The sequence below is a fragment of the Bos taurus genome, chromosome 11 (assembly GCF_002263795.3).
Source record: "Bos taurus isolate L1 Dominette 01449 registration number 42190680 breed Hereford chromosome 11, ARS-UCD2.0, whole genome shotgun sequence".
Classification (NCBI taxonomy): domain Eukaryota; kingdom Metazoa; phylum Chordata; class Mammalia; order Artiodactyla; family Bovidae; genus Bos; species Bos taurus.
Genome location: NC_037338.1, coordinates 10,199,071 through 10,220,608, shown reverse-complemented (window position 1 = coordinate 10,220,608; position 21,538 = coordinate 10,199,071). Strand labels below are relative to the sequence as shown.

Genomic DNA, 21,538 nt, shown 5'->3' with positions numbered 1-21,538 from the left:
AGGGTGACAATATACAGCCTTGACGTACTCCTTTTCCTATTTGGAACCAGTCTGTTGTTCCATGTCCAGTTCTAACTGTTGCTTCCTGACCTGCATACAAATTTCTCAAGAGGCAGATCAGGTGGTCTGGTATTCCCATCTCTTTCAGAATTTTCCACAGTTTATTGTGATCCACACAGTCAAAGGCTTTGGCATAGTCAACAAAGCAGAAATAGATGTTTTTCTGGAACTCTCTTGCTTTTTCCATGATCCAGTGGATGTTGGCAATTTGATTTCTGGTTCCTCTGCCTTTTCTAAAACCAGCTTGAACATCTGGAAGTTCACGGTTCACATATTGCTGAAGCCTGGCTTGGAGAATTTTGAGCATTACTTTGCTAGTGTGTGAGATGAGTGCAATTGTGTGGTAGTTTGAGCCTTCTTTGGCATTGCCTTTCTTTGGGATTGGAATGAAAACTGACCTTTTCCAGACCTGTGGCCACTGCTGAGTTTTCCAAATGTGCTGGCATATTGAGTGCAGCACTTTCACGGCATCATCTTTCAGGATTTGGAATAGCTCAACTGGAATTCCATCACCTCCACTAGCTTTGTTTGTAGTGATGCTTTCTAAGGCCCACTTGACTTCACATTCCAGGATGTCTGGCTCTAGGTCAGTGATCACACCATCGTGATTATCTGGGTTGTGAAGATCTTTTTTGTATAGTTCTTCTCTGTATTCTTTCCATCTCTTCTTAATATCTTCTGCTTCTGTTAGGTCCATACCATTTTTGTCCTTTATCGAGCTCATCTTTGCATGAAATGTTCCTTTGGTGTCTCTGATTTTCTTGAAGAGATCCCTAGTCTTTCCCATTCTGTTGTTTTCCTCTATTTCTTTGCATTGATCGCTGAAGAAGGCTTTCTTATCTCTTCTTGCTATTCTTTGGAACTCTGCATTCAGATGTTTATATCTTTCCTTTTCTCCTTTGCTTTTCGCTTCTCTTCTTTTCACAGCTATTTGTAAGGCCTCCCCAGACAGCCATTTTGCTTTTTTGCAAAACTATATGAATAAATAGTTCCAAACAAAAACATGAGTATACTAAATTTAGCCATGTATACCAAATTATATACTAGCGGCTTCCCTAGTGGCCCAGTCGGTAAAGAATCTGCCTACAATACAGGAGACCCAGGTTCAATTCCTGCGTTGGGAAGATCCCCTGGAGAAGGAAATGGCAACCCACTCCAGTAAACTTGCCTGGAGAATTCCATGGACAGAGTATCTTGGCAGGCTACAGTCCACAGGATCACAAAGAGTCAGACATGACTGTGCAACTAACATCCACTTTTTTTCATACAAAATTAGCACTCTGACAAAGTTGGTTTAAATGCAAGTTTGGTTTAATAGCAGAAAATCAGTTAAGGTCTAGGAAAAGAAATAAAATTTATATTAATTGAAAGAGGAGAAATAAATGTTATTATTCCTAGTTGGTATGATTTTCCATGTGCAAAAACCAAAAGAATGTATGGATGACTTATCACAATTAGATAACAGTAAAGTTTCTCAATGATATACGATTAATATACAAATTTTAAAATATCATTTGCAATAGCATAAAAAGTAAGGTATCTGAAATTAAATATAGTAAAGCTTGTATAAGATCTTTATTCAAAAATTTATAAAGATATTAAAAAGATTTAGATAGATAAAAGTACATACTTTTCATGTTTAGAACAACTCATTGTCATAAAAACTTCAATCCTCCCAAGTAGATACATACATATACAGGCATTGTGTATGTGAAATTTGAAAAGTTTATTTCGAAATTCATTTAGCTTTTGAAAGAAACAGTGGTCTCTCTCTCTCAGAATTCACTATCTTTATTGCAGGACTCAGCACTCAGGAGCAGCTGGCTTGATAGACAGGTGGAAGGGTTACCTGTAGGTTCAGTTACGGTACAGCTGGGAGACAGCACCCTATGGAGTTAGACTGCTTCCAGCAGGATGCGGCACACACCTTGATCCAGAGGACACTGTGGTGCTGCCTCTCCCAAGGCCAGGAACCAAGGGCAATAGATAGAAGTTTCCCCTCTTATTGGCATGTCTAATACCCACTGAAAGGAGTCTTAGTCCCTGTCCCTACAATGTGGGACTCAGAAGGTCTGGAGATCCCAGTGCCTAAGACATGAATACTTCTATCAGACAACTAGCAATAAAGTAGAAGCTGAAACTGTCCCCTGGCTGATCTGAGGTCTCATGCCCCTGAACCAACAGAAAGAGGAAGTGGTCACTCTACTAGACAAAGAGATTGATCCTTGGAGCAGGCAAACAGAAGGCATAATCAGAGTAAGGGCTGGGAGTCAGAGGGAGGGTGGCTAGTTAAGGCAGGGGCCACAGAAGATCAGTCCATCTTGTCTAGGTTTGTTAGTCGGACTGAAGTATTCCAGAGGCTTTGGGCCACATGAGGATCCTGAGCAGCTTCAGGGGGAAGAGTTATCACACAGGAACTGCTAAAATGTTTTCCAGAAATGCCATCCAGCTCCTTGGCTAAGCTCAGGTAGAGGACTGGGACTGCACCTTGTTTGCTATCCTGTAGAGACATAGAGGAAGTGAAGAGTAAAGCCAGGCAAGCTCTAACTTACCGGGACGCTGAGCAGCAGAGCCCTGACCCACCCTCTTCAGGCACCGCCAGCTTCTCCACTACCCACCTTAAAGAAGAAGCTGAGGAGCCAGAAGAGGAAGCGATAGGACCAGGAGAAGTGCTTCATGATTTTCGTGTACACAACGCCCGGGTCCACAGAGTTCACGGTCACACCTGAGAAGTGTGGTGCGTGGTGAAGTGAGAGGAGGATGGTGGGAAGGAAGGGTTAAGTGTGGTTCTGCAGTGTGCAGTAAGGAGGGATCCTACCACTTCTGTCGGGTAGAGGCGACAAGAGACTTGGGGGTGGTGCCAGAGAAGTCCGTGTTTCACAACTTACATGAATGGCAATGCCCAAGCCAGTAAGGACATAGAAGTATTAGAAAGCATGGGGTGATCTTCAGGGGGAATATGATGGGTGGTGTTGGAGGAGAGGGAAGTTGTGGATGATGAGAAAGTTGGAAAAGAATGAAAAGGAGGTAGGAAGATGGGATTGAGAGAAATACTGGGTGCACCGATGATAAATGATAAGAGATTAACAGCTGGCTTGGGGATATTGGGAGTATTTTAAGGCCAGAATATATTGGAATGAGATGGGAAGGGTTGGGAGGTCGTGATGGGAGTGGAAGGGTAGGGAGTGTCAGAGGCAGTTACCTGTTCCTTGAAGTCTCTGGGCAAGCTTCCCAGTGAACGAGGCCAAAAGCAGTTTGCTGCAATCATAGTTCTGGTTGAAGGTCAAAGGTCTACCCGCCCCTATCAGATGATCCTCATCAATGTACCCATGTGATTGCCGGAAGGAAGATACATTCACCACCCGGGCTGACCCTGCCCGCTGCAGGGCCCCTAGGTGGAGAGAAGAGCACATACCCTTAATCCAAGTCATGGAGTAAACCCCCATGCCCACTCTCCACGAGACTACAGGAGAGCAGGGTCCATCCCAGGCTTTCAGAAGACAGTCAGTGGGCCCCGTGCAGAGTGTAATGTGACTGTGACTATTTTCATTAGCTGCTTTACGAAGGTGGTTCTTCTTGTTTTATTTTAGTGTGGTTTTTTTTTTTTTTTTTGGCCTAAAGTAAAAGTGGAGTTTTCCCTTTTCTGCCGCTTGCCAGCTGAAGCTAATTTAATTAATCCTTGTTTATATTTTTATTTTGCTGATGGCTAAGAATGGGGAGGAGAGGCTGGAAATGCTGTGAAAATTGGCTTTCACACATTCATACATTTATTCATTCACTTAAGTCCCTTGGACTGCAAGGAGATCCAACCAGTCCATTCTGAAGGAGATCAGCCCTGGGATTTCTTTGGAGGGAATGATGCTGAAGCTGAAACTCCAGTACTTTGGCCACCTCATGCGAAGAGCTGACTCATTGGAAAAGACTTTGATGCTGGGAGGGATTGGGGGCAGGAGGAGAAGGGGACGACAGAGGATGAGATGGCTGGATGGCATCACTGACTCGATGGACTTGAGTCTGAGTGAACTCCGGGAGTTTGTGATGGACAGGGAGGCCTGGCGTGCCGCGATTCATGGGGTTGCAAAGAGTTAGACACGACTGAGCGACTGAACTGAACTGAACTGAATTCATCCCACAAATATTCACTGCGCCCCTGAATTATGGCAGACACCATGCTAGGCACTAAAGACATATGGGTGCTAGGCTTAGGGGAAAAGAAATATGTGCAGAGATTCTTGGGAAAGAGTTTTATTAAAAAAATTTTTTTAATTAAAAAAAATTTGGAATTTATCTTCCAAAAGAATGAAAGTAAAATTACTATCAATAGAAGAGGTACAAGCAAATCTTTGGGGAAGAAAAGAGTTTCCTAACTATACAAAAAAAAGTCTGGATTATATAAAGTATAAAAAATTATAGTTATCACATAGAGTTTACTTATTGTTTCAAAATACTAAAGCTATTTTAAGCCCTCATGAAGAATCACAAATGAAAAATTGAGTGGAGGTATTCAGCCATAATTTGCTGAAGAGAAAATTATTCTTAAAGAGGACAGTGAACTCCAGACTTGCAAACATAGTGACATAAAGACCAAAGGGGCTCACAACCTAGTTGGAGACTGATCTTCATGCAACAGCATCTGTACAGGAACAGAGCTGTTTACAGGGGCTCAGGTGGTGGTGGTGGTTTAGTTGCTAAGTCGTGTCCAATTCTTTGCGACCACAGGGACCGCCTGCCAGGCTCCTCTGTCCATGAGATTCTCCAGGCAATCTCCAATCTCCATCTCCAATCCTGGAGTGGGTTGCCATTTCCTTCTCCAGGGGATCTTCCCAACCCAGGTCTCCTGCTGTGTAGGCAGATTCTTTACCACCTGAGCTATGAGGAAAATGGGGACACCGGGTGGGAGGCAGAGGTGTCAGGACAGGATCCACAGCACGAGTGGTATCTGTGCTGAGTGCTGGAAGCTGAATTAAGTTAGCCAAGCTAAAAGGATGGGAAAGGATATTCCAAATAGAGGGAAACACATGTGCAAATTACAGCCAGGATTTAGAAGACAGAGTGTGGCCTAAGAGAGAAAAAATCTTGGCTGAAGATGAGGGCGTGGGTTTGGGAAAGGTCAAGGCGAGGCTCTCAGTCTGCCGGAGGTTTTGTAAGTGGAGATAAACAGCTTAGTTATTGTATAAAGGTTAGAATGCCTCTAAAAATTTGAAGCAAGAAAGTGATGTGATGAAAGGTGATTTCTTAGAAGACATAGAAGGGAGAATAGACTAGACAGAGGAGATAGGAGAGAATGAAACAGAGCAGGACCATATGGTCCTTGCCCCTCTCCCCGCCCCATGTCCTCTGCCCGCCTTTTGTCTATAGAAAACTTTAATCAAAGAATAAGTTTAATCAGAAAAGTGAAAAATGGCTGAAACAAAGGAAAACTGTCTAAAGAGACTAAATAATAGTAATTTAGTCATTAAGCATAGTTAAGGACCTTTAATTCTTTCTCAAGGGTTATAGATAATATGTTGAGCCATATCCTGTGAGTTGTCTTATAGATACCAAAATATCAGGTGGAAAAGTTAACTCCATGGTGACCAGACTGTACCTAGGACTGAAGATTAACTCTACCTAAAACAATGAAGATGATGCTAGTCAGACCACTGATGACCAATTGAAGATGACTCTTAGAGATAAATGCACTGTTTCCACATGTAATCTCCCCCCTACACACACTCTGTCTATCAAAGCTCTCACCCAGTGCTTGTCCGGTGGTGGAGTCGGCCTTTGCACAGATGTCCGCCACCCTCCCTACCACTAGCTGCCAGAATCCGAAATAGAGCAAACTTTCCTTTCCATGAACCTGGCCTGTTTATTGGCTTTTGAGTGGCGAGCAGTCAGACCCCCCCCACACATACTTTTTAGTAACAAGAAGACAGTTCAAGAAATTATTACTGAGCAAGACACAGGGTATTGTAGCACGTTACAATTTTTGGAAAAGGGCAAAACATATATTAATACATTACGTATTAATGTATTAATAGGCCATAGAGCTTGGCCTTGCTCTTTGTTCACTTTCCAGTCAGGACTAATTTAATTGCTCACTAAAGGGTACATGAGACCTGGCAATAGGAGTTGCCTCCCAGGAAGGGAATGGGCAGCTGATTTTCCAGGAGAGGAGGAGAGTTTTTCTTTTCTTTCTTTCTTTTTCTATATACCCTTTTGTACTTTGGACATCTATTCATTACCTGAACAAAAAATTAATTTTCTTTTAAAGAGGCTATTAGAGAGCTTCCTAGATGGCTCAGTGGTAAAGAATCTGCCTGCCAATACAGGAGACACGAGTTCAATCCCTGATCCAGGAGGACCCCACGTGCCGCAGAGCAGCTGGGCCCGTGCACCGTGACCATTGAGCCCCAGCACAGATGAGCTGCAACTCCTGAGCCCGCAGGCCGGAACTACTGAAGCCCGGGCATCCTAGAGCCTGTGCTCCACAAAAAGAGAGGCCACTGCAACGAGAAGCCTTGCAGGGCAGCTAGAGAAAGCCCATGCAGCAAGGAAGACCCAGCACGGCCAAAAATCAATCAATCAATAAATAAAATTATAAACAGGCTATCAGACAATCCAGGGAAAATGTTAGGGAGAATGCGCCTGCTGCTTAAACCCTCCCTTCCCTAGGAGAACACAGCCTCCTTAAACCTAGTAGCCTAATACCACCCTCAAGAAGCTTTTGTTGAGATGACTGACTCTACCAGTGTGGCTAGAACTCAGACCTGAGATGATTGAGTCTACTGGTCTGGCTAGAACACAGACCTGAGGGAAAGAGAGGTGTGGTGTAGATCTTATATCCTCCTGCTTGTTGTATGGATATCTGGGGGCTAACTGATTCCATTACCAGTCTCCTAATCTTGACTGATGCCAAGTATGAAAAGTTAAAATGTATTGGGTCATTACTCAGCATGCATCTGGGTGCCAAGGGAAAGGAGATGACCATGACAGACAGTAAGCCATGAAAATGCTAGAGGAATGGAAAAGCAGGGGTCACACAGAAGGTAAGTACCCATCCTTCCTTACCTTGGAGCAGATTTGTGAGCAGAAAGGGTCCAGTGTAGTTGGTTGCAAAGGTGAGATCAAGGCCCTCTGGAGTAAGTGTGGTAGGGAACCCTGTGGAAGATGAAAACATAGGTAGTGGGTGATGGAGTGAGAATCCTGAGGGAGACAAAATCTGGGGAGGATATATTGGGTTCAATAGAAATGCCCTGGTGGCTCAGACAGTAAAGAATCCACCTGCAAGGTAGGAGACCTGGGTTGGATCCCTTGGTTGTGAAGATCCCCTGGAGGAGGGCACGGTAACCACTCCAGTATGCCTACAGAATTCCATGGGCAGAGGAGCCTGGAGGGCTACAGTCCATGGGGTCACTAAGAGTTGGACACGACTGAGTGACTAAACCCAGCACAGAAACACCACAGGAGCATGGATGTGTTGAGATGGGGGCAATGATGTTTGAGACTATAATTTTAGGTTTTTCAGGATAGTGTCTGAATTAGAGAGTTTCCATGGGATGTACAGGTTAGGCTTTAAGGATGCCTGTTTTGAGGTCCCTGAGCTAGAAATGAAATTCTGGAAATGTGTTTAGGGGAAGTAAGTCAAGGCACATACCACAGACTGCAGCATTGTTAACCAATAGATGAATCTCAGGACACTCCTGCAGCAGCCGCTGAGCAAAGCTCCGAATGGAGGCCATAGAGCTCAGGTCCACTTCACCAAGTAGGAGGCGGTTGCTCTTAGATGTTGCTTGTATCTCAGCCAGGGCTTGCTGTCCTCGCTCTCGGCTACGGCAGGCCAGGATCACACGGGCCCCGCGGTGGGCCAGCTCCTGGGACACAGCCTTCCCAATGCCTGTGGGAGGGCAGCTTCAGAGTATGCTAGTCTGGGGAGTGACTAGAGGGCAATGGAGCAAGTAGGGTGGGAAACAAGGGTTCTGACAGTGGGAGCTGGTCCTCCTCTCTGCCCTCCCTGTTGGGGCAGTTGGAGGCTGTGGTTGTGGCAGGTCAGGAGGAACACTCACCACTGTTGGCCCCAGTCACCACTGCTGTCTTCCCAGTCAAATCCGTGGAGCAGTGCTGGAGGTCCCAGAGATAAAACTTATGCCAGATCTGCACACTTAGTCTAAGCAGGAGGACCAGAATGAGGAGGGCAGAGCCAGGACCCCATACTGGGCTGCTGAGTACAGACCACAGAGACATGGCAGAGAAGACTGGCCCACCCCCAGGAAGTGCTGCCCACGGAAGTGGGGCGGGGAGGGACTAGTCAGAGCAGAGTAGGACCAGCCAACAGGTTGATGTGGAGCATAAAGCACAAAATTTAAGGAGGCACCACTCACTCTTGGATGTGTTCGAGTATCCCATTTGAACCTGAGAGTGAGTTCCTCCTTAAATTATTTTCACTCGCTATCTGATTGCCTCAATCCAATGCTGGTCAAAGATCAAGGGAGTCAGAGTTTCCCTAAATCCTGCATAGCCTCAAATTTGTATTCACAGAAAACTTGGATACGCACTCTAAGGTGAATTGATAGAGCTCCAGGGACTGAAAATCAAATTCCTCATGTCTTGAATCACTCTGTGCTTAAACAGAGCCACCCCTTCTTCCCCTACTGGAAGGAGACTAAGTTCTCCCAACTGAGGCAGATCCCTCTTGCAACCCTTGCGTGCTCCTTTGTGGAAATGGGGATGGTTCTCCAGAATGCCTCTCCTGGAGAGCCACCTTGACCCTAAAGCAGGGTCTCCTAAGGGTGTAACGTAATTATGTTCTGTGTTCTTATAGACCTCTCCAGTTCAGTGAGAGTACACACTTGGAAGGAACTGATGGACATCAGGCCAATTCTTAAGGCAACTCGGCTGTTTATTTCTAGCAAGCAGACAGAAGGAAGGTAGAATTCCCAATGCCTAGGGCTTAGAATTGGGCAGGCGCTTGGAGGGGAGTGACCACATTTTGAGGGCTGAGTTCATTAGCTGTGCCACAGTCACCTGGGGCTTCGGGGCACCTGTATGGATGGGAGGAGAGGCGCTGCCTTCTCTGTCGTTCCGTTGAGGCTCAGAGGAGCTAAGCAGCACCTGCGTACTTGGGTTCCACATGCTCACACCAGGAGCCAGCTTCAATGCTCCCGGCAGCAACACGGGCTTCCACGTCACCTGGGACGTGGCCTCCAGAACTTGAGGCACGGGATGACGATATTGGTGAGGATCCTGGCTCTCCCGGTCCCCAAGGTCCAGGCCCTGCGGAGGTACACGGGTGCGACCGGCCCAGAGCTCACCCAGCAGTTCGGCCTCCCCCTCCCAGCCGCTGGGCCACTTAGCACCCGGCCATAATTTGGGGCTGGGGCTGCGTGCCATGTCCGGGCGCGCCCGGTGTGTGGCGAGAAAACGGAGCCCGGGACTGGGGAAGGGAAGCTTTGAACCAAAGCCTGGCGATGGTAGGCCTAAGTTTAGAGTAGGGAACTGGAGGCTTAGACCAGGGCCCAAAGTTCGGACAGGAACGCCAGGTGGGAAAGGGAAGAACTCTGACCGGGAGACGCGGCAGCTGGGGCGGGAGGCTTGCGGTCCGGCTGGGGCCTCGGTCTTCTCGCCCCGCTGGCGCCCCCGGTAGGCCTCCAAGGGGCGGCCCTCCGAGTCTGGGACCAGGACCTCCGACAGCGGGCGCACCCAGGGGCGCGGCAGCCGCGCGGGGTCCAGACGCGCCGTCGTCCCCTTACGGCCAATTCTGGAGTGAAGTGCGCTGGGCCGCTCTTCAGCCAGCCACGGCGGCTGCGGCTGGAATCCCGCCGAGGGGTTGAGCGTGGTGGGGCCGCCCGCGGAGGGATCGGACACCAACACCCGCGAGGGGATGAGGGGCACCTTTTCCTCCCTGAGTTCCAGCCGGTCTCCAGCCGCGTGCGGCTGGGGCGTGCAATTGTAGAGGTCCTCGAGAGAGAACTGAGAGCTGATGGGCTGTGCCCGCTCGACAGAGGCCTGAGGGCTGGCTACCAAGGACAGCTCCAGAGAAGCGTGGGTACTGCCTGCCGGCACCATCTCCATCGACAGTTGGCTGCTCGAGTTCGAGGATCCGACTGCAAACAGGTCAGTCTGGTCGCTCCTCGACTGATCACCTAGTTTCTCCAAAGGACTCCGGGGCCCTGTCTCCTGAAGCAACTCGGGCGTGGGTGGAGAGTCCGGGGTGACAGTTAGCTCCCAAGATTCCATCGGCTCCTGAGAGCCTGAATCCGTCCACGATCCTCCTAAAGGGATCTGGTCCACGCTGTCTTGGTCCTGGGAAAATGCACAGGGGTGGAGGTCAGGGGTGAGTAATGGATCGGGGGCGGCGGTAAGAGGTGGGCGGCAGCTGGAGGCTGGGCTTACTTCGCCTTGAAACGTCTCCTCCAGCCCCATCGAGGCCCGGGCGTGCAGCACCGGCACGGATCCCTGAGCCCAGGCATCCGTCGTGCAAGCCAAGGGCTCCTCATCCTCGCCCCATGTGGGGTCCTCTGCCACTGCAGATTCTCCCTCGTCCCGAGCCAAAAAGCGCCACTCGGTGATCTGCAGCATGGCCTCCCGTGCCTGACTGATGGTGAATGGAATGCACTGCGGAGGCGAGAAAGGGTCTCAGTCCGGCAGGGAGGGGTCAGGAGAGGGGAGATGTGTCTGAAGGACAAGGATCCAGGCCTACCTGCTGGGTCAGATAGACTTTAAAGGCGGAGTCTATGACTCGGGCCACCAGATCAGCCAAGATGTCGCCCACAACGTCCTCGCCCTCTTCGAGAGCCGTGAACGCTATCCATTCGGCCTCAGTGAGCCGCCCAGGCACGATGTCCACCTGCGGCACCGGAACCGTAGGTGGCCGCACCTTTTCCGCCTTGGATCGGGTCATCCCGCGGTCTCGGACCTGCCTCTGTGGGAAAGGAATAGGGCACTCAGGGCGGGAAACCGAGGAGTGGAGCACCAGTTATGGGTTAGGAGGAAGCTTCCTTAGGTTGTCTAAGACGAAGGAAAGGCCTTTATTTATTTATTTATTTTTAATTTTTTTTAGGAAAGGCCTTTAGAAAGGGACAATTTACTACTAAGAGCCTACTATGTGACAGATGCTTTTCAGGTGACCTAGCCGATTTAATTTTTCAAACAGCTCACTCAGTCCATTTCACAGACAAAGGAACTGAAGCCTGATAGCAGTTCACCTCCACTTGCTTGGGATTACACAGTGAGCCCAGGCTATATATAGCTCTAACTGCACAGTCCTTGTTATTTGTGCTAGTTCAAAGTATTCAAAATTCTTGAGAGTTCAGGAATTTGAAAAATTCAATAAACAGCAGGAATTATTGGTGTGTTTCCCATTTCCTCCCATTCCCCAAATCAACTTAGATCCTCATTTCACAATATACATCTAAATAAATTCCAGATGAATTAAAGCACGCATACAAACAAAACAAAATTAAAACAAAAGATAAAATGTAGGGAAAATAGTTTAAATTGTCATATAATCTCTGGGTGAGAAACAGCTGCCTAAGCATAAAAGTAATGTAAGAAATAATAAAGAAATGGGTAGGTAACTCTATATATGGAGAAGGCAATGGCACCCCACTCCAGTACTCTTGCCTGGAAAATCCCATGGATGGAGGAGCCTGGTGGGCTGAAGTCCATGGGGTCGCTAAGAGTTGGACTCGACTGAGCAACTTCACTTTCACTTTTCACTTTCATGCATTGGAGAAGGAAATGGCAACCCACTCCAGTGTTCTTGCCTGGAGAAACCCAGGGATGGGGGAGCCTGGTGGGCTGCCGTCTATGGGGTCACACAGAGTCGGACATGACTGAAGCGACTTAGCAGCAGCAGCAGCAACTGTATATGTATTTATATACACATGTGTATATACACATATATATATATGTCAAATTTTCCTGTGCTTTTTCTTAAAATTCCTAATTACAAGCTGATAACAGTAGTTATCATTTACTGGCACTTAAACTATATGCAGGTCAGGAAGCAACAGTTAGAACTGGACATGGAACAACAGACTGGTTCCAAATAGGAAAAGGAGTACGTCAAGGCTGTATATTGTCACCCTGCTTATTTAACTTATATGCAGAGTACATCATGAGAAATGCTGGACTGGAAGAAACACAAGCTGGAATCAAGATTGCCGGGAGAAATATCAGTAACCTCAGATATGCAGATGACACCACCCTTATGGCAGAAAGTGATGAGGAACTAAAGAGCCTCTTGATGAAAGTGAAAGAGAGTGAAAAAGTTGGCTTAAAGCTCAACATTCAGAAAACTAAGATCATGGCATCAGGTCCCATCACTTCATGGGAAATAGATGGGGAAACAGTGGAAAAAGGGTCAGACTTTATTTTTTGGAGCTCCAAAATCACTGCAGATGGTGACTGCAGCCATGAAATTATAAAATGCTTACTCTTTGGAAGGAAAGTTATGACCAACCTAGATAGCATATTCAAAAGCAGAGACATTACTTTGCCAACAAAGGTTCGTCTAGTCAAGGCTATGGTTTTTCCTGTGGTCATGTATGGATGTGAGAGTTGGACTGTGAAGAAGGCTGAGCACCAAAGAATTGATGCTTTTGAACTGTGGTGTTGGAGAAGACTCTTGAGAGTCCCTTGGACTGCAAGGAGCTCCAAGCAGTCCATTCTGAAGGAGATCAGCCCTGGGATGTCTTTGGAAGGAACGATGCTAAAGCTGAAACTCCAGTACTTTGGCCACCTCATGCGAAGAGTTGACTCATTGGAAAAGACTCTGATGCTGGGAGGGATTGGGGGCAGGAGGAGAAGGGGACGACAGAGGATGAGATGGCTGAATGGCATCACTAACTCGATGGACGTGAGTCTGGGTGAACTCTGGGAGTTTGTGATGGACAGGGAGGCCCGGCGTGCTGCGATTCATGGGGTTGCAAAGAGTCGGACACGACTGAGCAACTGAACTGAACTGAAAGTATATTAGTCACATACATGGATTCAGTTCCTACATTTTTTAGACTACATACTATTTTTATCCCCATTTTACAGAATTTGCCTAAGATCACAGAGTAAGGAAGTAGTAGAGTCATAATTCATATGCAGGTCTGTCTGACTCCAGAGCTTGGCTTTATCCTGCTTCCTAAACCAAAAATACATGCAACAAATTTTTTAAAAAGATATTCCCAAATACATTAAAAATGCATATAAATTTTTATAACCATAAGATCTCCAAGGATAATAAGAACATAATATTTCACAAAAGTGGAACTATTGATGACTAATAAACATTTGAAAAGATATCCAATCTTCAAAAGTACCAATTCCATTTTCTAAATACACAAAGGCATACTCTGAAAATATATTCTCTAAAATATTCCCTGCGATGTCATTTATAATAGCAGAATATTGAAAACATACATCTAACAAGGAAAATAGGTGGCTAATTGTGTGCTACCTATATGATGAAATATTATGTGATGATTAAAGGCAGTCTTTAGGAAGAATTTACAATAGCATAAGAAAATACTTATGATGTAATCTTAAATGAAAGAAACGATATAAAATTACATATCAAGTATGATCTCAGGTGTGTAAACCTATATGTGTTGAAGAAAAGGAAAGCACCGTGTATATGTTTTTTTCCTACACTCTTCTCCAGTTTATAAGTTCTCTACAATGACTTTATATCCTTTTATAATCAAGAAAAACCCACTGAAAAAAAAGTCTAGTCTCCCCAAAACCCATTTTAGGGACATACGAATTTACTAGTAAATTATTGGGAGCCTCTTAATTTCCCCACAACAGTTTCCCTGAAGCTGATTCCTTCTAAAATTTACCCCCAACACAATTTCCCTAACTTTTGTCTCCCCACCCCCAACATTATTGCTTCATACATGGTGTTCCCCAAAATTCATTCTCCCCCAACTCTGGTGTTTCCTAAACCTCACACTGAACTCAAAATCCCTTGTTTCGTTTCCCCTCTCTGCTAGTGAGAACAGTTCTGTTGGCAAGCCCAAGGAACGGTCCACAGCCCCGTTCAGGCTTGGCCAGAGCAGGGGTAGGTAGGGCTGGGAGAGGAGAGTTGATTCCTTAGACAACCACGCCCAGGCTCTCATTACACCCGCGCTAATGGCTACACCTAGAAATGGCCTGACCAGAGGGGTTGGAGGTATTACTGCATGAATGCTCTTCAGTCTATTTTAGAGTTTCTTGGCTTTTAAACAATTGACTTTCAAGTGCAGCCTCAGAATTGTTGTTTAATCCATTTATTCCTCCCGAAATTCTCCAAATGAAACCTATCTAGCAACACCCTCTCCCCAGTGCCTGACCAATTCTGGTTTATCCATTTAAATGAGTACCTCAATATAAGAGACTCATTAAATGCATTAACTGTTGTCAAAGTTACTTCTTGTTCTTGGGCTCTTCATCACCCATTTAACCCCCTTCCCTCAGGCTCCAAGTGTGACAATGCTTGTGAGTGCGCGTGGTGCAGGTGTAGGTTTTCCGTCCTAGTGCACAGACATGGCTTCCTCGGTCATCTTGAACGCCCGCGTGAAAGGCGGATGCCGGGTGGCTCAGAGTTGGCCCACCGCTCCGGACACTGGTCTTAACCCCGCTCTGGGCCACCCTCAGCTGAGCTAAAGCTCACCGGGCCTTCGTGCGCCATCGCCTCAACTGTAGCTTCAACCCCCAGGCTCCAGCAGCTTTCCGGTCCAGCCGCAGCTGCTACTGCAGCCTATCGGTCTCCTCGGCAACCGCGCCGCGCTGAGGCTCGCCCCGCCCACAGTTGCCCTGGCAGCCGCGCCGGCCGCGCGTCGCACGTTAGGGTAGTTCACCCCACCCAACGGCTGTGCGTACGTGCGTCGTCTCTATGGTGGCGGCGGATTCGGAGAGACCGAACGCTTCTGGAGTCTCGGAGCTGCTGGTGTGAACTCTGACCTGGTCCGGGGGCTTCGGGGAGCCAGGCTGAGGGAGGAAGAGCCTAGGGGCTACCCTGCTTCATCCTGCCTTGACTCGGGCTTTTGGGGCCACTGGGTCCTGGGCCATCACCATTCCTCCTCTGGGGTTCCCCCCATCACCTCATGACTCAGCCCTAGGGTTCCCCTCGCCAGCTCCGCGTTACCCTTCCCACACACGTGACCACCAACCCCCATCATCATCCCCGAGGCCCTCGTTCATTCACCTCGCGACCCAGTCGCCGGGGGCTTTCCCACTGCCTTCTGTCAGCACCACTCCACCCCCAAGCCCCCTTAGGAATCTCGGCTATCTTCTGCTTTCCGCGCGCCTGGGATCGACCGTCTCTCCCCAAGAATGTTCCGCCGGGAGCGCTCCATCCCGCTTCGAGGCTCGGCGGCCGCCCTGTGCAACAACCTCAGTGTGCTGCAGCTGCCCGCCCGCAACCTCACTCATTTTGGAGTAGTTCATGGACCCAGCGCCCAGCTACTCAGCGCTGCTCCTGAGGGTGTGCCCTTGGCCCAGCGCCAACTCCACGCTAAGGAGGGCGCTGGAGTGAGCCCCCCACTTATCACCCAGGTGAGGCGTGGAGTTGGGAGTGGTGTTGCTGAACCCCGCCCTACCTAGAACCCGGTACTTCCTCTCCAAACCTGAAGGAATAGGCCTTCCCTGACTGTCTGAATTTCCACACTTTCGAGTCCTCATGTCCTCTGCCCTACTTCTTACTGATTTATCTCCCTCTAGATCCACTGGTGTGTCCTCCCTTTCCGAGTATTGCTGGTACTCACCTCTCATCGAGGAATACAAGTAAGACGAGGACCTTCCTATCCTCCCCCGCTAGAGTCTTAACTTCTCGCCAAGGCCCCTAGTGTGTGTGCTGTGCTTAGTCGCTCAGTCGTGTCTGACTGCGACCCCGTGGTCTGTAGCCGGCCAGGCTCCTCTGTCCATGGGATTCTCCAGGCAAGAATACTGGAGTGGGTTGCCATTTCCTCCTCCAGGGGATCTTCCCAACCCAGCGATCTTACTTCTAAACATTTCCAAGCTGTTTCATGCTTAGCCCCCTCATTTCTCATCTTCATACCTTCCTTGTTTTCCAATTCTTAAGTGCCACCTCCAATATCTGCCCTTCTATTAGTTGTGTGACCTTGGGCAATTTAGTGAACTTCTCAGAGCCTCAGTGTCTTCTGTTAAATAGAGATAAAAGTAGCGCCTCCCTCCCAGGGTAATTTTGAGGATTAAACAGGCTAAGGTTAACATGAGTATGTGGAGTAGTTGGTACAGAGCTCAGCAAAGGTCAGCTGGGTTATGACCCCGTCCTTGCCCTGGTCTTCCAGATGTACGAGTCTGATGGCTCCGTCATGGTCTACTGGCATGCACTGGACGCTGGAGATGCCTCTCTAGGTACCTGCAGGACTGGGTTGGGGGTAGGGAGTGTTTGCTGGGCCTAGGGGGGACAATACTTCTAATCGTTTTCCACTCTCATACTCAGTGCAGGCTGCGTTTGCCCGAGGAATTGCTGCCAGTGGCCACTACGTCTGTGTGGGTGAGGGGGCCAAAGGCAGGGCATTGGAGAGTGCTGAGGTATAGGGGTGTGGGCTTTGACCAGGATGCTGCTGAAGGTCTGAGGAAATTGTGGAGTGCTAGAGGGGTGGGAGTGAAGGAGGGTCTGAGAAACTCCAAAAAGGCATGGAGGGGTTCAGAGGGTCAGGATGGTATAGGAAAAGGGCAGTGAATGTTGGGAGTGGGGCTGTTGGAACATTGAGAGGTGGGTTTGTTACTAAGGTTTCTGGGATGGAGGGAGGGCTGAACATGGTGGCTGGAGACCTGGGAGCATCAGGAAGCCATCAGTGGAGCACTGGTTCTGCAGGAACATGGTCGGGCCAGGTACTGGTGTTTGACATCCCCACGAAGGGTCCCAACATTGTACTGAGTGAAGAGCTGGCAAGGCATCAGACACCAATCTCAGACATTGCCACTGAGCCTGCCCAGGGACAGGTGAGTGGATCCCCCCTACCTGTTCCAGTGAATCTGAGGGCCTTCCCCACCTTGGGAAAGCAGGGGACCTGGGTTCAAGCCTTGGCTTTGCCATTAAGCAGCTGAATGACTTTGGGCAAATTAGTGCACTTTGCTAAGTTTCAGCAACCTCAAGTCCAGTGATGAGTCCAGAAATACTTTCTATTTATGTGGTACTTAATAGTTCACTCATACTTTACGATCCTGGTGTGAATGGAGGAGTTGGGACCGATGGTTTCTGACATGTGTGGCTTCCTTCTCTGAGCTTGGGCGAGTCCACCCTATTGAGGCCCACCTCCAGTGCTATCCTCTCCTGGAAGCCTCCCCCTCTTCCAGCCCCCACTCGTCTCCCTTAGCTGAACCCTGAATTGACACTGCCTGCAAAGACAACTCTTACCTCCCTGATTAGATTGTAAACCTCTTGAAAACAGGGTATGTATCTTATAATTCCTATGCTACACTACACCTGGCACAAAGTTGGGCCCATGGGCTCTGTTGGCTGCCTGGGTTGAGGGGCTGTCAAGAGTCCCAGAGTTCAGTCATGACTGTGACTGGCTTAGTGCAAGACCTCCAGAAGGCCCTAACACTGTGGCCTTAGTTTCATCATTCATCCAATGAGGACAATTGTATACCCTGACACATGGGGTGTGTGCTGGGGTTGGGGCAGGGAGTCAGACTCTATAAGGAATATAACGAAAGCATTTAATGCTTCCAAGAGACCCTTTCAGCCAGTGATGGCTCCACATCTTCCCCTTTCCCTGGAAAGACAAAGATGCAAATACTGCCTCCCTTCCCCTCCTGCCCTGTATACAGGACCCAGCAGGGAGAAAAAAGGGCTAATCCTGCCTTTCCCCTCAGGACTGCGTGGCTGACACTGTGACAGCAGATGACTCGGGCTTGCTGTGTGTCTGGAGATCAGGGCCCAAATTCAAATTACTGACCCAGATTCCAGGATTCGGGTAGGTGAGGCAGAAGGGGGCTGAGGCCTTCCTGAGGTAGCTTCAAGGTGGGGAGTGGGCTTAGGTCTGGGAAATCAAAGTGCGATGTCACCCTTGCAGGGTCCCGTGCTCTTCTGTGCAGCTGTGGCAGGGAACCATAGCAGCAGGCTACGGGAACGGGCAAGTGCGTCTATATGAAGCCAGTACAGGAACTGTACACGTCCAGATCGATGCCCACGCCCGGGCCATCTGTGCCCTGGACCTGGCTCCTGAGGTGGGCAAGGTCAGTCTCCAGCTCTGACCTTGCAAAGCCTTGTTTCCTGGTGCTGGGATGTTGAGAGGCACTCCACAGACTTATCTCTGCCTCTCAGGGTAGCCCCCTTCCCAGGCACCTGGACTGAGCTTTACAGCCTATACCAGCCCTCTGTCAGCACATTCTGACTCCCACTGGTCCTCCTTGCCTTTCTTTAAAATAGCTACTCTCTGCGGCTGAAGACACTTTCGTACACATCTGGAAGTTGAGCAGAAGCCCAGAGGATGGCTACATTGAGGTATGTGTCATAAGAGGAATGGAATGAGGGCCCGAGGATGAGGCCACAGGCCTGAACAGCTGTCTTCTCTCCCAGGTGGAACACTGTCATGGTGAGTGTGTGCCTGACACCCAGCTGTGTGGTGCCCGATTCTGTGACCCCTCAGGCAGCTCCTTTGCTGTGACTGGCTATGACGTCGCTGAGATCCTGAGATTCAGCAGCATATGAGAGAAGAGCAGCCCTCTGTTGCCCTGTGGTATTTATAAAGTACTCCCCCTCCACCCAGCCCTTGTCTGATTACTCAATCTCATGGTCACACTTCACACCTAGTGAATAAGCTCCAGGGATAAAACGCTATGGCGGGTCCTGACCAAGTCAAGAGGCAATCTGTTCTCAACAACCAGGTGAAGGGTGATGTTAAATAACTTTAATGGTCAATGTAAAAGTCACAAGGGAGGTGTGTTCCCTCCCAAGGCTCTTCAGTGCCATTCTCAAAGCTGGTTAATGCAGGGAGGTAGGGCAGGGTTGGTTCCAGTTTTCTCCCAGGAAGGGTTTACGGGGTCCCAGCCAGCCCTGGGAACAAGTCCCTCAGCACCGTGGCAACCACAGCTTAAAGGGGCTTCTGATACCCCTTCTCAGCCTACCCCGACTCCAGCAGAGGAAGGGGAGGCCAAGCTGGTCAGCCTGCTGCAAACAGTGCTGAATCCGAGCCCAGCTGCACACACATCTTCCCCTCTTCTGGCCAGATCCTATTGCCAGCACCTTTCTCTCTCACACTGGTGACTGGAGCCAAGTGTGGGGTGGGCCTTTGCTGCAGAGACCTCTGGATCGTGGGGATCGCTGCAGGGGGAGAGGGGCGACCAAGCGAGAAGCCCCAGGGGAATGGTCTGAGGGGACAGCATCCAGAGAGAATGTTCGGGGTCTCCCCCAGGGCAAGGAATGGATCCGGGCTGGAGCTGGGGCCACTGAAGCAGGTGAGCAGGGGCCAGGCAAGGCAGGCTGGTCTGTAAACACTGCTAGCCAGGGTGGGGGTGTCTCCAGCCTCGCGCCCTCCCGCTGGGCCAGGATGTCTGTCACTGCTGCGATGTCATCCAGCGGCTCAATAGCTGTGGTATCAGGAAGGGATCGAGGGGAGGGGAGTCAGAGCTTGGGCCCCAGAGCTACTCAGCCCTGAGCATCACCTGTCAGTGTAAGAGGAGGAAAGCAGAGCCCGGATCTCTGCTGAGACTGCATTATCCTGCAGGAGCAGCCCCTCACACGGGCCCCCAGGAGCCACAGGCTCTGATCAGACTGTGGCACATGGGGGCAGTGGGTGGACAGCGAGAGGGGAGTAGGCAGAAGGAGGTGAAGAAACCAAGAAAGAGGAGGAAAATTAAAGCATTGCGGGGCAAGTGAAGGGTCAGAGGAACAGACAGGAATCCACATGCAGAAAGGGAAACAGGAAAGAAAAAATTAGGAAAAAAAAATCCATGAAATGAGTCTGGTTCTACAAGGATTTGTTTGGACTTTGGTGGAGGTGATTTTAAGAAGAGCTGGAGAAGGGAAAGGACTCCTGGGTGGGACTTGGGTCCCCAGAGTTCTGCCTTAGCCCACAGTGTGCTTTCTCTCTGTCTCCACTATCTGGGTTCCCCTGAAGCCCCCAACGCAGCTGCCCATGAGGACCCCACAGTGCATTTTCACTCACCCATTTCATGGTACAGGGACCCCTGCTTGGCCAGCACTTGGGGTGGTTTCCGAGGAGCAGGTGTTTCAATTTTCATTATTTCATCACAGCACTGCTTCCACTGACCTGAGGGGAGAGCATTGATGGGGGTGGGCTGCCTTCTCCCCTGCTACATTCCCTTCCACACATTCTTGAAAACAGGCTCATTTCAAAAAGTATTGTATTATTATAAGAATTATTATAATAATTTAATATTGTATTATATAATTTTTAATTATAAGAATTATCAAATAATTTTACTTTGGTAAAAATAACAAGCCCCAATCCAGACCCCTCCTCTTACTCATGTCAAAGAAAAGCTGCCACAGAGCCTCCATCCAGCTCTGCAGGGCTCCCCGACTCTCTGCCTGAAGAGTGTGCGTTACCTCTTCCTCCCCATACCGGTTACTGATGCTCAGGGTGAAGGGCCAGCTGGCTGCCTGGTCCAGCTCCCCTGCCCGGACTTGAGTCTCCTAGAGGAGAAATCCAAGATCTGCTTCCACCTTCACCTTGGTCACAGAAGTCAGCAGTGACATCAGGCAGGCTTGGTCATCCCTACCCTTAGAAGGAGGAACTTGTGGAGCTTTCACCAAGCCCTCTCACTTGGCTCCTACTGATCAGAGTAGGAAGAAATGGCAAGAAAGGACTGGAATGAGACAAGTCATCCTTAGTCAGGAAAAGGAGCAGATGGAGACAGGAAAGGAGGGATGGAGCAAGGCAGGGAAGGTGAGGAGGCAGGCAGGAACAGGAACACTAAGGCCCCTCAATACTTTTATAAAAGTCGGCAGGAGTGCCAGCAAAAGGGCTAGGAAACAAAGAAGTTCTTGGACTTGGGCTGGGAGAGAAAACCAGGAAAGGGTAAAAGAGACGCAGACTGAAATCTGAAGAAAGATGGGAGGAGGATGAAAAGTCCTAAACTGGCAATCGAACTCTCTGTGACACTTGGCAGGGGCGGAGGCTGGTGAGTAGAAGGGACTCGTTTTCCGTGATGCTGGTGGGGAGAACACGGTCCCTCAGCATCCCTGGCCCTGAAGCAGGGTGTGGTGCTGTTGGGAGCAGGAAGCTAGCTTTAATCTCTCTGAGGTCTCTGTGCCCTCTGTGCCCTCCCAGGGCCTGATGGAGAGGTTCCCGAACCCTGGCACCTGGTGGCTTCACCACCAGAGACTCATCACCTTGTTGATTGCGATAGTAAACAGCGGCTCGTCCCCAGTGTCTGTGTCTTCAGGTTGCCGGTAACAGAAGAGGTTTGTGCCTTTCAGGACTCCGTGTACTTGCACCCAGTCCCGCGGCTCCCCTGCTTGCTGCATAAATGACTCAAGGTTTCCTAGGGGAATCACACCCCCAACACCCTTCTTCCCAGCCCC

The 21,538-nt window shown here is 49.2% G+C and overlaps 4 protein-coding genes across 14 annotated transcripts in view; 1 reads left to right on the top strand and 3 right to left on the bottom strand.

The window, feature by feature from the left end:
- Positions 1 to 1,358: 1,358 nt before the first annotated feature.
- On the bottom strand, positions 1,359 to 8,299 carry MGC152281 (uncharacterized LOC507942). The gene is given in 6 exon segments (NM_001101891.2): positions 1,359 to 2,560; positions 2,679 to 2,785; positions 3,263 to 3,451; positions 7,114 to 7,203; positions 7,700 to 7,939; positions 8,109 to 8,299. Coding segments are annotated over 6 exon segments (993 nt in total). The 5' UTR covers positions 8,287 to 8,299; the 3' UTR covers positions 1,359 to 2,371.
- Positions 8,300 to 8,920: 621 nt separating this feature from the next.
- On the bottom strand, positions 8,921 to 14,804 carry C11H2orf81 (chromosome 11 C2orf81 homolog). Its single transcript, NM_001110188.2, has 4 exons — positions 14,687 to 14,804; positions 10,742 to 10,963; positions 10,435 to 10,656; positions 8,921 to 10,344 (listed from the first exon to the last, which is right to left on the bottom strand). Exons 1-4 carry the CDS (start codon positions 14,702 to 14,704, stop codon positions 8,986 to 8,988), a joined length of 1,821 nt encoding a protein of 606 aa, NP_001103658.2. The 5' UTR covers positions 14,705 to 14,804; the 3' UTR covers positions 8,921 to 8,985.
- On the top strand, positions 10,066 to 18,757 carry WDR54 (WD repeat domain 54). Of its 5 annotated transcripts, none has more exons than XM_059891167.1 (10): positions 10,066 to 10,155; positions 15,283 to 15,570; positions 15,736 to 15,798; positions 16,326 to 16,392; positions 16,481 to 16,534; positions 16,859 to 16,986; positions 17,863 to 17,963; positions 18,063 to 18,225; positions 18,419 to 18,493; positions 18,569 to 18,757. In XM_059891167.1, the coding sequence occupies exons 2-10, from the start codon at positions 15,349 to 15,351 to the stop codon at positions 18,698 to 18,700; spliced, it is 1,005 nt and encodes a 334-aa protein (XP_059747150.1). In that variant the 5' UTR covers positions 10,066 to 10,155; positions 15,283 to 15,348; the 3' UTR covers positions 18,701 to 18,757.
- Positions 18,758 to 18,877: 120 nt separating this feature from the next.
- The window catches only part of RTKN (rhotekin), a 31,183-nt gene continuing 28,522 nt past the window's right edge, over positions 18,878 to 21,538 (bottom strand). For all 7 annotated transcript variants that reach the window (XM_024999026.2, XM_010809833.4, NM_001034681.1 and 4 more), the window contains 4 exon segments: positions 21,347 to 21,475; positions 20,479 to 20,647; positions 20,157 to 20,261; positions 18,878 to 19,578 (listed from right to left, as the gene is read on the bottom strand). In XM_024999026.2, the coding sequence (XP_024854794.1) occupies positions 19,244 to 19,578; positions 20,157 to 20,261; positions 20,479 to 20,647; positions 21,347 to 21,475 (738 nt within the window). In that variant the 3' untranslated portion in view covers positions 18,878 to 19,243.